Raw genomic sequence first — 16,055 nt, forward strand, 5'->3', positions numbered from 1 at the left:
GTACCATTCTTAAAACCCGCAAAGACAATCCACGCTCCGCCCACTCACTTCACCCGCGATGGTCTGACATAATTGTTGTTAACTTTATTTAAATTTCTTTCTACCCAACAGCGAAAATTATAAAAAAAAATTGTCGAGCAAAATTTTACATGACCAAATTTTTACTGGTTACGAAAAAATAACCCCGTGATTGATAAAATGAAAAAAAAGTAGCCTGAGATTCGAACCGGTAAACTTACATATTACGACAAACATACTAGAATACTCCGCCAAACTAGTATTATATATATTGTGACAAGGCAAAATTTGATATTAGTTAATACGTATCTGTCATATTTAAGCGTTATGACAGGAGAAGAAAAATATTGGGTTGCCCAGTAAGTTCGTGCCGCTTTATAAGGAAAATTGAAACCCTGTTCTCTTAAATTTTTGGAAATGTTTTTAAATTATATTGGTACGACTCTATACCTAAAACGTCTTTTATTATTATTGGATAAAATTTTAAAAATTATTTTTTATCTCAACCAATGAAATGAAATTATTCACAATATAGAAATTTTTGTGACGTTTGATAATGGTGGAAATCCGAAAATGAATCCACTTCAGCTACAATCTATTGTAAGCTTTATATCGAAAATCAGAACGAACTTTCCGGACAACCTATAATGTTAATACAAAGTGTCAAATGAATGTAACAGAAGTAGTTTATTCCAAATTGTATCACAAGTATATAAAGATAGAGTTCAATTTTGTCAAATGTACCGATATTTTTGCGCACCTTGACTGCTTCGTTACTTATGACGCTGTGGCTGCTACGATATTTATGAGCATCTTGCATGTACTCATATATTTGACGCTGTGTATGTATGTATGTGTATTTGAGCAGGGTGAATGTATCTATTATTTTGAGGACTTTTGGTGTACCGATATAATTGAATACTTTTGATGTACCTATATATTTGCATATCTTGTCTGTGACGATCTATATGACGCTGACTGTACAAGTTCAAAAACACTTTAACACATTAATGTTTGGACTGAACTAAATTATTTGCTTTATTCTATTTTCTCCAGAAATGAATAAGTTACTTAAAATGAAATTATTCAAAATTCAAACGTTGTATTTAAAATCTTACGGTTGAGAGTGTGGAAACGAGACAATTAGGTTGGCTTATAAATGTACTTTGCAGCTTGAACAAAATTAGAGAAAGCAAGAAACTGAAGGGATTTGTTAAAAGTACATGCAATTTGGTGTTCATTAATTTTATATTAAGTTAAGAAAGACATTTAATATTTATGTCTTTTGTTTTATTCAATCTACTAATAAAATAGTATATATTTTTTATATTCGATCAAAAATTAGGAATAAATATTCAATTTAAAACATGTTAAAAGATATTTCAACATAATTCTCAAACCTATTAAATATGTATATAAAATTTCATAAAAATCGGTCGAGCCGAGTAGGTTACTAACATTGTGACACTAGAAATGCGTCCCGGAGGCCTAATTTAGTCCTCTTTCTCTCCTCCGGATGAGAGGATGCATGGAAAGGGAATATATTTTCTTTCTGTGCATCCTCTCCTCCGTCGATTAAAGGTAGGCATATGCAATTGCCGCCTTCTGATATAAAAAAATATACAAGATTTTTTTCCTCTTATTTGGCAGAATATTAAATTATACGAGTAACGCCGGGTAAAATTAACAAGTTATCTATAATTGAGAGTAAGATATAAACAATATACCTGATTGTAAATAACCGCCCTTGTGTTTCCTGACACCAACATCCATCTTCTACTGAAAATTAAGTTATAGAGTTGTCACCCTCCCCTAGGGTAAGACGGAATGCCACCCCTCAGTAATTGAGGCTTTACTTATCGTCACTCTGTTTTGAAACAAGGAAGCTATGAATATTTGCTCGAGAATCTTACTAATATTATAAATGCCATAGTAGATGGATGTTTTTGTATCGCGGGAAAGGCTCAATGCATTTTGATGAAATTTCGCACAGATTTAGAACATAGTCTGGAAGAACACATAGCCTGCTAATTAGGTTTTTATTTCCGAGTGGACGAAGTCACGGGCTACAGCTAGTACTCTATAGTTACGAAAATTGATTAGCATTTTCATATTTTAACATATCTTAATACTACAAAAATAATAACATAACGTATGGCAAAAAATGATAACGGATTTTTTGTCTTTATCTAATTGTAAGTTAATTTGTCTGTTCACTTTTGAGATTACATACTACACATATTTTCTACAGGTAAGTGCGTAGAGTATGATCTATTCTATTTTAGAATATAGGATGAGACAGTTAAATCTATGGCAAGTAACAGACACGCTTGGATAGAATCCAGGCCATGCTTGTTAGCGAAGGACCATTTGTCGCATAATTGCGTTTGAGTTATTTGGCAACTACACTACCATTGGGATAGGATTTATGTATTCGATTTGCCAATATTTATCTATTTGAAACATGTTTGTACCTACTAGTCTTCAGAGTTAACCATATATTTCCACTGCTAATAAAATCTTCACTTTATTGCCTTAAAAAGATTAAGTCTCGATTTGGAATCAATTGTACTATTGTTTGTCCTACAATTTATCAATTTCACAACAACACAACTCACGCATCTAACCCATATGGGTAGACAGAGACCACGGACCTCAATTTGGCGTGGCCAAACGAACCTCCGCAGTTGACTTTCAGGAGATGGGAAGTGATGGGTGGCGAGCCGCGTCGTTGTCTTTTTCTTCCGGTAATTCTCACATATTTTTAGAATTTATATTGTTTGATAAAGATAATCATCATCAGCTACCCTAAGTTAGGGGTGACTAGAGTGTGATTGACTATGACCTAGGCCATAGTCAACCACACTAGCCCAGTTCGGGTTGGTTGATTTCACTCATACCTTTGAATTTCTTCGCACATGTGTGCTGGTTGCATCACGATATTTTCCTTACTCTTACATATGTAAATCGAATATCGAAAAAAACATTGGTACATGGGGGATTTGAACCCAGGACTTGCAGATTACAAGTCAAGAGCTTAACCACTGAGCCACCGACGCTTGCTAGTCAATAAGGATATGACATGGTAAAAAAGAAATAAGAAAGACAATAGCGCACTATAACAAAGCTATTTTGTTTTAAAATCTACTTCAATACCAATTTAAAAAAGCTAGAGTGTAGCGCTATAATTTCTCCCCTTTTTAATCCGTCTCAAAAATTGTCGAGTTGTCTGGATCGCTGAGGAAATTAAAGATTCTGTCCGTTGTTGAAACTTAATCCCACTGCAGCACTTAGCTGGAAAATTGCAAATTAAAAGAGTGTTCGATATAAAATTCTTTTTTATTAAGTGTCTAATTCATTTTATTAATTCTTTGCCTTATAAAAAATTGACTATTTAACTTTATTTTGGATATAATATTAAAATAAAAAACATTTTTTTAAATTATATTTTACACATTATTATAAGGTTGAAACAATCGCCAGTTCTTGTAGAGCACCGCTTTTTGTATGTTTATAATGTACTAGCTGTCGACCGCGACTCCGTCCGCGTGGATATATAAAAAACTTAATTAGTGTAGCCTACGTGTTCGTTCAGACTATGTTCTATACGTAAGCCAAATTTAATTGAGATCCATTCAGCCGTTCTAGAGATATCTTCAAACACCCATCCATCCATCCACATCACATCCACCTAAACATTCGCATTTATAATATTAGCATGTTAAATTAAAAGCAGCTCTTCGAGATATCAATTAAAAAAAATGAATAAATAGTATCCTATGTCCGCCTCCTGGCTCTAAGGTACTTCCTCACCAATTTTCAGCCATATCGGTAAAGCCGTTCTTGAGTTATTAATAGTGTAACTAACACGACTTTCTTTTATATAATATATATTTGCATATGCAATTCCACTCAAAGAAGAATCTCGTGAGAATGAATAGAAAATTAGTTAAAACTCCCCTTTGAAGAAAATCTCTTCAAATGAAATAAGCTTTGTAGAACACAAGTGATTCAAATTTAATTTCTAACTCGGAATTTTCTTTGAAATTTTCTTTGAAAGGAAATTAATATTTCGTACAATAATGTCATTGAGGATTTGAATAGCTCGACTTGCTTGTTTTTATAAAGGTATTACAACTGTGAAAACTTCCAGTAATTTTCAAAAAAATACAAATGACAAAACCTGTCAACGTAAAACACGTGAACGAAAGCGAAGGTATCATTAAGTCACACGGGCTTGTGTAATGGCGTGAAATATCAAAAGTTTACACGTCAAAAGACGGCCGCGACATGAAAACGTTATGACGTATACGATACTCTAGTCATTTGACGAAGTTGTGATGTCTTTTGGTATAACGAATTAATGGGACGTCACATTATCTCTTTGTATTTTTACCGTAAATTCCTTTATGGTTTTATAATTTAAATTTTTCAAAATATATTTTTCAGATCTGACAAATAAAACTAGAACTCGATTGCAATAACATCTGTAAGGTCTTATTGTGATATTTACGTTCCATTGGCCATCAAGGGTCCTTCGTCGTCGCATTTGAGGATGACCAGGTACGCATGAAAGGGTTGTAGTGAGTTGAAATCTGATATAACCCCTGAAAGACAGCAGTAACTGGGTATAAAAAAGGTCCTATTGTGATTTTACACACGTGTTTATTACCGCGTAACACTAAAACGTCTGAACGGATTTGTATTTTTAGACATTATGAGTGGCAATGACGTGCTTTCATTACAAAGTCCGGTGTCAGATTGATTAGTGAGGGGATATAAACATCGACATTTTAGTAAAGCTAGTGTTGTGCCAGTACACCGGCACAGTGACGGATTTTCTTCCTAACAGTTTGACATTTAGAACAATGATAGTCGACAGTCTAAAATAGCGGGGACAGATTAGTAGTAGCATAAATTTCATTTAAAATATTTGGATTTATAAATCACAAGTGGCTATTGTAATACTAAAAGATAATATATTATTATGTTGCAACGAGTAAGAGTCGCTAAATTTCTACATCGGTCGTACGTGCCGGCCTCTACCGGCTTCGGCCAATTTATTGGAAAACGTCGTTATAAAATATAGCCAATTTCGTTTCCTCTCTACGAGAAAGCTATTTAAACCCATATTCACAAATATTTACGTATTAATAGAAAATTTAAGTAGGTACAAAATTCTATCCTTCTTTTTTAATTTTCAAGGTTTTCCTTATTGTCAATATGAACTGAACTCTCAGTAGTCCACGTATACTTATTTAAAAAAGACGCGTTTTATTGTCAGTTTCTGAAATCAAAATTTCTATATAAACATATCGTCATCTCTTTCATTATCATTGAAAAAACAGAGATAAGAACATGTTTCATACAGGGATGTTGGTCTTAGAAATTAACAATTAATCGTCAATTTAATAACTCGGTGTAAAAGATGCTCCTTTGCTTTTAATCGAGTGCGAAGGGTTCATAGGAAGTACCCTCGAAGCTCCGACGTGTAAATTGTGGGAACACGTTTGGTGTCTAAGCACCCTCGAACGGGAGGTTAAGTTGGCCGGGATCTTTCAAGGGGTATGTAATTAGATTCCACTTTGGAGAGCCTGTTGTTAATTAGGTTTAGTATACGCTCTGACAAGTGTATACATGGAACTTGATAAACATTCACATAAGTAACTAATAAAGATAATTAAATAATCGCAATTAATTAAAGAATACGAATATCATATCAGCTTATAATACGTCACCACTGAGTTTTTTTTCCAGAGAGGAATGCTTTATACATACATACTGCGCACCCCAGGGCGGACGCGGTAGTTATGTGGGATTCTCCTTCATAGCGGATATCCCCACTAAACCTCTGTGTTCCTCCAACGTATCGCGACGGGGCCACGGGCACGCTTTCGCTCTCGTCCGCGACCAAGGGTCTCGGAGCCTACCATAAGTTAGAAGTGACTAGGCCATAGTCAAACACTCTGGTCCAATGCAGGTTGGTTGACTTCAAACATATCTTTAAATTTTTTCACAGATATCAGCAGGTTGCATCACGATGTACGATACGATACGAATGTAATGTCATATTATTCTCTAAAATATTTAAATGAAGCAAACATAAATAAATACTCAGGAAAATATGAATCCTAAGAAATTGGAATCTTTGTTTTATCAAAAACAAAAGAACGATGGAATTATGTATAAAAATGGTTCCGTAGTAAAATTCTGTGGTGATCTGTAGACTAGAACATTCATAGTGACATTTTGTTTAAATGTCATTAACCGTAGGTTTCTGATACCAAAATGTCTTTTGTCAAAGATAAACACAGCTATGACGATATAATTTAGATAGAGATTTTGGTTTCAAAAACCCACGATGAGAGTAATAAAGTTCTCTGCAACACTAAAACATTAGTTATCATCTAAATATTTAAACATGCTAAATAGCTTAGAAGGTAGTGTTTTTGGGTTTGTATAAAATTTTTAACCATTAATGTATACAAAGGAGGTTCTGTTTAAATATTTACAACATTGTGGTAATAAACAAGTAGGCATGCCTCAAAATAGACCCTCGGGTCCAAATACCAGGCGAGGGCTCACGGTTAAATAAATCTTCTTTTAAACTTCCGAAGTAACCCCCTTTGTTATTTAATTAGGCGCATGAAATTTTAACCGAAGAATAACCAACACATAAATTATACCGTTCAAGTGTTTTAATAAAAATGTTGACATTAAATTGTAATTTTAAATATTATTTACACTAAAATACGCATTATATTTTAAATAAATTCTTGGTAGATAAAAGACAGTCTTTTTCTTGGACTGAAAGTTTTGATTCTTAGATGAATTCCTGGTCGACGTAGTAACAGGCTTATTAATTGTCACATTTAAGACTAGAAACTTAATGTTTCAAAGATTCTTATCTTGTCGTCTTGAACGTCATTATCATTTGTATTACACTAGCTGTCGCCCGTGACTCTGTCTGCGTAGAATAAAAAAAATACTAGCCTATGTCTTGCAGACTATGTTCTACATTTATGACGAATTTCAGCGAGTTCTAAGCCGTTGCCGGTGATACCTAAGAAACATCCATCCATCCATCTAAACATTAGCATTTGAAATTCACAGTCATCTTACTCAAACTAAAAAGCTAAGTTAAATGATATTTTGTTACTTAATACTAAAGTAATATAACATGTTCGTAGTTATATTTCAAACGCGGTATACATTTTCCCTTCACTAAATTCCTTGTTTTCGTGCGTCCGAGCTTAGTAACTCCAAAACTTCGGCAGTAGGTAGTCCTGTCTAATGAGAAAAATTATAACTTTTTGTCATGAAAGAAGATCCGCAGGCTTAAGTAAATGCTATTATAATAAAGCTCCACTTTTAGCAAGAGATCCTCTTACAGGCTCCTCGGTGACTGAGATGTAAAAGGATTAGACGAAGACGACTTATATACTTTAATGAATTATTCAATATAAATATCACCGCCAAATATTTATTTGCTGTAACAAATATGAAAGACTCGGCAAAATTTCTTGTCTCTTTTTTCAAAGATAATGAGATGAGAAAATGTGTTAATAAAAGTGAAACTGGAGCCGAAAGTTTTATGGGATTGTAAAGGTTACATTTCATTGATAGATGTACACTGATCTTTATAAGTGAACTAGCTATCGCCCGCGACTTCGTCTGCGCAGAATTAAAAACTTAATGATTAGCCTATGTGCTCTTCCAGACTATGTTTTCCATCTGTACTATATTTCATCAAGATCAGTTGAGCCGTTCCAGAGATATCTTCAAACAAATATCCATCCATCCAGCCATCTAAATCGTATTTATAACATTTGTAAGTTTTATTGCTTCGAAATCACAATTTTCGCTTCGTTCCCACTTAAAGGCTTCTGTTGATAGTCAGTAAAATCATGTCATAAGTTAATTTTGGCTATACTCTTAGTTCGAACATCACCACTGCAAATCGCTACCGTCACCGTCAAAACAGGCACAACAATCCACATCTGATAGCCTGTTCATAAACATCTATGTAGTTGTATCAGTGCCCGTCAGTCTGCTATTCTTTATTGGCTGCACAGAAGATGATAGGTAATTATCATAATATTGAATCTTTTTTTTTTAATTAAATATTTAATTGCGAACAAAAATACTGCAGGATTAAAATTGATGCTTTATCTTATATATTTTCTGTTAGATATGACATGTTATGTGGATTACGTTCCAAAGTATCAAGATGAGTCAATTCGAATGATGATAAAAAAAATATTTTTCTATCTATTTATAGTTGCAGCCTAATAAGATTGTCATCCACGAAAGAATTTATACAGTCTTCTTCTATTCTATCGATTATTTATTAGTAATTATTATTTACATAAAAACAAAAATCATGTTTTTCATTTTTTATGTTAGTATGTGACATTTTTGTACATCATCATCATCAGCTCACTATACGTCCCCACCGAGGGGCTCGGAGCCTACCCTAAGTTTTGTAATGATTAGGCCATAGTCAACCACGCTGGCCAAGATTTGGATTGTTTACACTTTTGTCATATTTTAAATTACAACGCATGCCGCTTCAGCGAGTTTATTAAAAAAGGGCCTTGACAGACAAACGGAAGGTCAACAAAGTGATGCTACAAGGGTTCCGTTTTTTTCCTTTCCAGATACAGAACCCTAAATGTACACTTACTAAACTGGCTGAGGATAATATTTCGCGCATATATCGTTTCGTATGTATGACAAATTTATTGCGACCTGTAGTAGCATAAACGATTTAACCGAATGAGGTGTCATTCGATTCGTATTCTTCCCTTGTGTGTGTAACCGTGGGTTTCTGAGACCAAGTTCTTTTTATAAAACATATCGTCATCCCTGTCATTATCGTTAACAAAACAAAGATAACAATATGTTTTGAACGGATATTTTGGTTTCAGAAACCCACATGTTGAGGTGTGCATTAAGGTCAATCAGATTTTTTTTAAATAATAATAATACTTTTAGTGCTAGTAAAATATCTTATTGTATAATTTTTTACATGCTCTGGATCTAAATCGTAAATTGCCCGCCACCGGTGTCACGCCGTCGTCGCGAGACCGCAACGCTATTTTTCAACGAAAACTTTTAAAAGCTTTCAGACATTAGTGAATCTTTCATTCAGAATAGCGATAAATGTCGTAGAAACATAGATTATATAACACCCATACGGTGGTACAATAATAAGCAAAATAAGTTTTTTATTAAATGGAATAAAAGAATTATTAATTATTTACATTGAAACGCTTATAAAAGTAAAAAATTAAAACATTTTTTTTTTCAACGTAAATATGGTTAGGAGTTTTGAAGTATCGTGAATTTGGGAGATTTTGCATTTTTAATATCTACTTATTTTCAAATTACATGTATTGCAATTTATTTCCACACTGAAGTTTGTGCGTTGAGTAAGAGAAAACTACGCTTAGGGACTATTAAAGTAATCATTTATAATCTCTGAGTATAGCAGAACATATATTAGAGCGGTTTTAACAGACAAATCAACAGAACAGCTATTACGTAACCGCTCGTTTTACAAATTAAGTCTCAAACGCGAATCTTGAGACCAACAAAGGAGATTAAGCATTTCAATCTTATACTTACAAAGTACTAAGGCCCGAGTTGCGGGAAAATTTCGTCCCCTTTATAAGAAATTAGGTCCGCAACAGCCTTTCGTCTCGGAGGAAAAAAATCTCGACCCACAGATTACGACGAAGAACGGGGAATATTAAAAAACTTTTTTATTGTCAAGTCGGAATAAATTTAATCTTTTGTCGAAGATTGTCTGCATGTAGTCGTTGACGTATGTACATACATTAAATTTGATTAAACTAATGAGACATACATTAAATATTTAGACATCATTAACGATTTTAATGACTCAAGACATGACAATACACTCCGGGACACATCTATCGGTCCACCTATTGTTTTAAGTTTTGAAGGTCCATAGCTAAAAATAAATGTTAGGTGGAGTTCAGTTTTTATTTTCGCGATATATTGAAGTCTGTAATTACATCAAACAGGAACTAAACTGAATAAAATACCGGTAAAATATTTGAAAAAATTAAAGGAAACAGTTAGTCGAGGTCCACTAACGAGGTATATTATGCTCGCTCATAAAAGAATGTTACGGTCGGCGTGCCATGTGCTGCATGCTATCCTTTGATGAGGAGAAATATTGCCGACAAGTGCCTTAGGGGACATTGCACTGAGTACCTATTCTGAAAATTGGTGTGGTGATAATTTATTTGTGTTTATTATATAACATTAAGTTTATGCTTACAAACAATGAGAATTAGGCAGCAAATATTTTTAAAGATCTTTTTAGACGAATAAAGTACTATTATTAATAGTGCACCAACGTGTAATATTATTTTTAGGCCAGCATCTTTTAGCTATAAAGTATTAAGCAATATCTTATACACATATTAAATGAAATAAAAATGTATTTACATATGAATATTCATAGAGTATATACTCTCACTACAAAAGCCCAAGAGAATTATAGGCACTAAAAATGTTGCGTTCACTATAGGTCGGTGTACCCAAAGTAAGGTTCTTTAAGTTATTTTGGTTTAGGGATCGAAATATAATTTAAAAAAAAATATTTAAAATTATTTAATAAAAGGAAAGGTTTTTAAGTTTTTTTATTATACAACATACACTTCTAAAAATAATAAAAAAATAAAAACATTTCGTACAACTTCAAGATAGGTCCCCGAAGTAAGATTAAAGCAGTATGCAGCAGTGTGTTTGTTGAAATTACGCCCGCGATTATCACGAGGGCTCACTTAAACCGTACGTCGTGACAATTACACGAAATATGCGAGAAAAATTAGTGAACTGTTTTTGCAGACTGTACAATTTATAAGCCCCTCATCTAAACGACCTTAGTAATTGTCGATGGAACGTAAGGTATTAAAATTATCTTATTAACAAAATATTTTATGCGTCCAAGACTCTTCGTACACAATGCAATGAGGTGATGAAAGTTGAGTTGAAACGATTTCTAGGAACACCAAATTTTTGATCGTTCCACAATCCTAATAATATTATAAACACGTATGTTTTGATGGATGGATTTGTTTGCAGATATCTCCGGAACGACTAAACGGATCTCGATTAAATTTGGCATAGATGTAGAATATCTGCAAGAACACATAGGCTACTTAGTAAGTTTTTTATTCAATCCGCGCAGACGGAGTCGCGGGCGACAGCTACTTATTAAATATATCTTCATACCTTAATTCATCAACGCGTCATCAGTGGTGTACTTTTAAATCATATTTATTTCTTAGAGCTGTATAGTCTTGTCAGTTGGTTATTGGGTTTTAATTTATACTATTTTTATCTATTCTTTATGTTTATCAAACTATTTTTTTTTCTTTTTTGCACTGCGTATTTTGATTCACTAGAATATTCAGAACATTTTTTGCTGAATGGAAAATAAAATCAGAAATTTCTTTTCAAGTGAAATGCCGGATAAAGAAATTTGAAACAGAATTTAAAAGCAAAAAATGCATGCATCTAAAGAGCACTAGCTTTTACTATTTATCTGTAAAGGAATGCTCTTAACATCGCTGGAAAAACAAAGTAGCATTGAACTTAGAGATACAAACACTGAGCATTTTAAAATTATAATGTATATCTATTTAAAAGATTTTCCAGATTTCAAACACATCAAGACAAATGTAGAATAACAGAACTGGATGTAAAGCAAATGGATTGTAATGATTGTATTTTTTAACTTGTTTAAATTAACAGAACACATATTTGACAAACTCCGATTTTCATTTATCTTACTAATATTATAAATGCGAATCTATGGATGGGTGTTTGATTGAAAATGTATCCAGAACGACTGAACAGATCTCGCTGAAATTCGGCATTGATGTAGAACATATTCTGGAAGAACACATAGGCTACTAATTAAGTTTTGTTTTAGTATCGTGCGGACTGTGTCGCAGGCGATTGTTATTCATATATATAAAATTACTGTGTCCATGTCAGTTTCCATACTCCTCAGAAACGGCTTGACAGATTTTTATGAAATTTTTATATACATATTCAATAGGTCTGATATTCGGTTACTACTTATTTTACAATCCCATACGGAAAGAGTTGCAGACGACAGTTACTTAATATATGTTTTATATACATATTTTTAACAGATTATTTTTTCCTTAAAAAAAATGAAAGGGATAGTTACACTTACGGGTACGTATATGAATCGACGAGTCCCTTAGCGTAGATAAAATTTTTACGTGCATTTCAAGCCGGTCACGTCTGGCCCCCAGTCTCAATGGGACCAATTACTGGATTCGAATCCATGAAAAGGCGTTACGTGGACGTGCACCTTTATACATTTTGTATTTTCAAAAGCAACGCCAATCAAAGTCTTCGCATTTTGTACATGAATAAAGAACCAAAAAAAAAAATAGTTCGACTTTTTTAGATCTTGTTAGAGCTTCCAAATAAAAAAGGCATTTACTATTGTAAAAACTGTTGTATTAACAGTTTTATTAGTTAAATGCAATGATTGTGAACCTCGTTAGATTCTAATACATACTTTTTCGTAAGCACAACTAAAGGTTTAAGGTAATGATTCGACATAGGCCAGTGATACGAATTAAAAAATTGTTTTTTATTTGCATTATAAATCGATCAAGGCTCCTGTAGGAGAGTGCCTAGCAAACTCTAATTTAATTACCATGTCGGGGTAGCAAGTTGCAATAAATAAGATTATTTTACTTTTAAGTAATTATTGTACTAAATAAAATGTTGTCTGTACGTATTATGTTCGTAAATCCTAAATCATTATGACATAACTTTAAAATCCTGTTTTTCTTATCGACAATGATATGTTTTGCTATCACGTAAAACGATGTTTGAACGATAATAACAATAATTTAATCTATACAACATAATATAAATAAATTTGGTGTGTCTGTATGTATCGAAAAAATATATATTTCGTGCACAGGATAAGTTTGCGTTGCTGAAAACGAAAAAAAAATCGTATTATTTTTGTCTGTATGTTTGTCAGCAAGGCCGCGTTTATTCCGCACAATCTCCGGAACGGCTGGAACAATTTTGACGGGACTTGGACGAGAAGTTAGCTAATGTATGTGGGCATGTTATAAGCTACTTTATTTCTGAGATGACGAAGTCGCGGGCATTACGCATAAGCACAACTTATGCTTTAAGGTAAAAGATTCGAGATAGGTCATGTAAAAGTGAAACAAATTAAAAAATGAATTGTGTTTTTCTTTGCATTTTAAATCGAACAATACTCCTGTAGAAAAGTGCTTAGCAATCTTCAATTTAAATGCCATGACGAAGCAGTAAGTTGCAGTTAATGAAATCATTTCACTTTTAAGTCATTATTGTACTAATATTTTGTGTGTACGTATGTTCGTAAATCCTAAGCCGTTATCACATAATTTAAAATTCTGTTTTTCTTATCCACAATTATATGTTTTGCGATTATGAAAAATGATATTCAAACGATAATAATAATAATAATTGAATAGGGGTCGGAATAATCTGCAATCGATTGTTAGTATAATATCTTGGAAAAAATATCTGTGACGCGTACTAAAGAGTAATCTTATTCCGAAAAACGCAAAATAAGTATGAGTCAGCACAAATATGCTTTATATTTAGATGTAATTGCTTTGCGTATTCAGTCGTTGGCTTTAAGTTAGGTAGTAAACTAAGATGGTGCAGGTGCGAATCAGTGATGGTGTATTAGAAGGAGATGTGATCAACAATGAATATGGAGGACAGATCTACAGTTTTAAAGGCATTCCTTATGCTCAACCACCACTAGGAGACCTGAGATTCAAGGTAAAAATATACTTATAAGTTAAGAGAACAGGTTTAATTGTTTGCTTACTGTTGTAATTAAAAATACTAAACCGTTTATTTTTTTTCTGACAGCAAAATTAAAGAAATTTGTGGGCCTTGAAACTTCCATTATTTTATTATAACTTTTACAGGCACCTCAGCCAGTAAAACCTTGGAATGGAGTGCGGGATGCAAAGAAACTAGGAAACGAATGCTACCAATTTAACATTTTTGCACAAAAAGTTAATCAAGGAAGCGAGGATTGTCTGTATATAAATGTTTTCTCACCGAACCTGAAACCTACCAAACCACTGCCTGTCATGGTTTGGATCCATGGCGGAGGTTTCACTGGTGGAACTGGTTCCGATGAACTATACGGACCAAATTATTTAGTAAGACACGATGTTATTCTTGTCACGTTTCACTATAGACTTGAGATTCTTGGCTTCCTTTGCTTAGACACCGAAGACGTTCCTGGCAATGCGGGCATGAAGGACCAAGTTGCTGCGCTTAGATGGGTCCAGAAGAATATCAGCAACTTTGGGGGTGATCCTAACAACGTTACGATTTTCGGAGAAAGTGCCGGAGGAGGCAGCGTTTCTCTTCACCTTTTGTCGCCCATGAGTAAAGGGTTATTTAAGAGAGCTATACCACAAAGCGGGCTCGCTATCGCACATTGGGCAACTGGCTTTATGGTCAAAGAAAGATCGTTGTTATTAGCTAAAGAATTAGGATGTAACGCAAAAGACGAAAAGGAAATATACGAGTTTTTTAAGGCACAACCAGTTGAAGCATTAGTTAAAAAACATGTTACAGTGACGTACGCGGAAACAAATAAAGAAATTATTACTGTGCCATTTAGTATCGTTGTAGAAAAGCAATTCGGAAATAACGAACGATTCATGGTCGCAGAACCTATTGAAGTATTACGTAATTACGGTATACACGAGGGAGTGGATGTTATGGAAGGCTACAACGAAGATGAGGGAGTTTTATTCTTATCGGCCGGCACGGATGTACATAAAATGATTACCCAGGCCAATAAGTATGCCGAATTTTTGGTACCGAAGACAATGTCTATACATTGTTCTTTAATCGATCAAATAGAAATAGGAAAATTGATAAAACAATACTATTTTAAGGACGAGGATGTTTCTTTGGATAATTTGTACGAGTTGCAAAAATATTTGGGTACCGAAGCCTTCAAATATCCAACGATATTATTCCAAAAAATTTGTGCAAAAAATAGGAAAAACAAAGTTTATCTATATGCATTTACCTGCAAGTCTGAATTAAATGTTTTCAGACATATATTGGGAGTCGAAGATTTTGTATTGCCAGATAAGACTTTAGTGAGTCATGCAGATGAACTTCCTTATATGTTTTCTATAAAATCGTTAACAGAAATTAACCCGAAAATCGAAATGAATGCCAGAGTTATGAAGATGATTGACCAAGTAACAAAGCTTTGGACAAATTTTGCAAAATACGGGTAAGTGATTCTAACTTATTTAGAGTGACTAAAAATAAGTGTTGATTTCATATACATCATTAAATGTCTTCACAGATGTATGTGCATGTTGATGTTTTCCTTCAGGCCTTCCTTTTTTGTCTTCCTAAAATTAGGAAATTGAAGAACGCATTGAGCACGGCAGGAATAGAACTCTGGGTAGGGAATAAATTTATAATTAATAACGTTCATTTATAATTTCATTTCACAGTAACCCAACTCCAGATGAGAGTCTTGGTGTCATATGGAAGCCATACTCATTGGAAGGACAAGACTTTTTGGACATCGGAGAAAATTTGGTGGCGGGTACCTCACCGGACAAAGATGAATTGGAATTCTGGGAACGACTTTATAAAAAATACGTTCCGAAGTATTCACAATGAAATAACATTTACTGATATTTAAATATAATTCGTTATATTAAAAACATTGCATTTTTATTATTTACACTTTCTGTTCCGAACCTCGTAGCGTAGGATCTTAAAAATTTGGTGAAAAGTAACTCATGTGTTACTCGAGAATATGTTCTTATGTGCCAAATTTTGATAATATGTTTGAACTGTTGTAAATATAATATAATATAATATAATATAATATAATATAATATAATATAATATAATATAATATAATATAATATAATATAATATAA

General features: G+C 33.4%; 1 protein-coding gene across 1 annotated transcript; it reads left to right on the forward strand.

The window, feature by feature from the left end:
- Positions 1-13,715: 13,715 nt before the first annotated feature.
- Positions 13,716-15,812, forward strand: LOC106122273 (cholinesterase 1-like). The gene is made up of 3 exons (XM_013318202.1): positions 13,716-13,896; positions 14,049-15,388; positions 15,618-15,812. Exons 1-3 carry the CDS (start codon positions 13,768-13,770, stop codon positions 15,787-15,789), a joined length of 1,641 nt encoding a protein of 546 aa, XP_013173656.1. The 5' UTR covers positions 13,716-13,767; the 3' UTR covers positions 15,790-15,812.
- The last annotated feature ends 243 nt before the right edge of the window (positions 15,813-16,055 follow it).

The sequence above is a fragment of the Papilio xuthus genome, unplaced genomic scaffold (assembly GCF_000836235.2).
Source record: "Papilio xuthus unplaced genomic scaffold, Pxut_1.1 DF826933.1, whole genome shotgun sequence".
In the NCBI taxonomy this organism is placed as follows: Eukaryota; Metazoa; Arthropoda; class Insecta; order Lepidoptera; family Papilionidae; genus Papilio; species Papilio xuthus.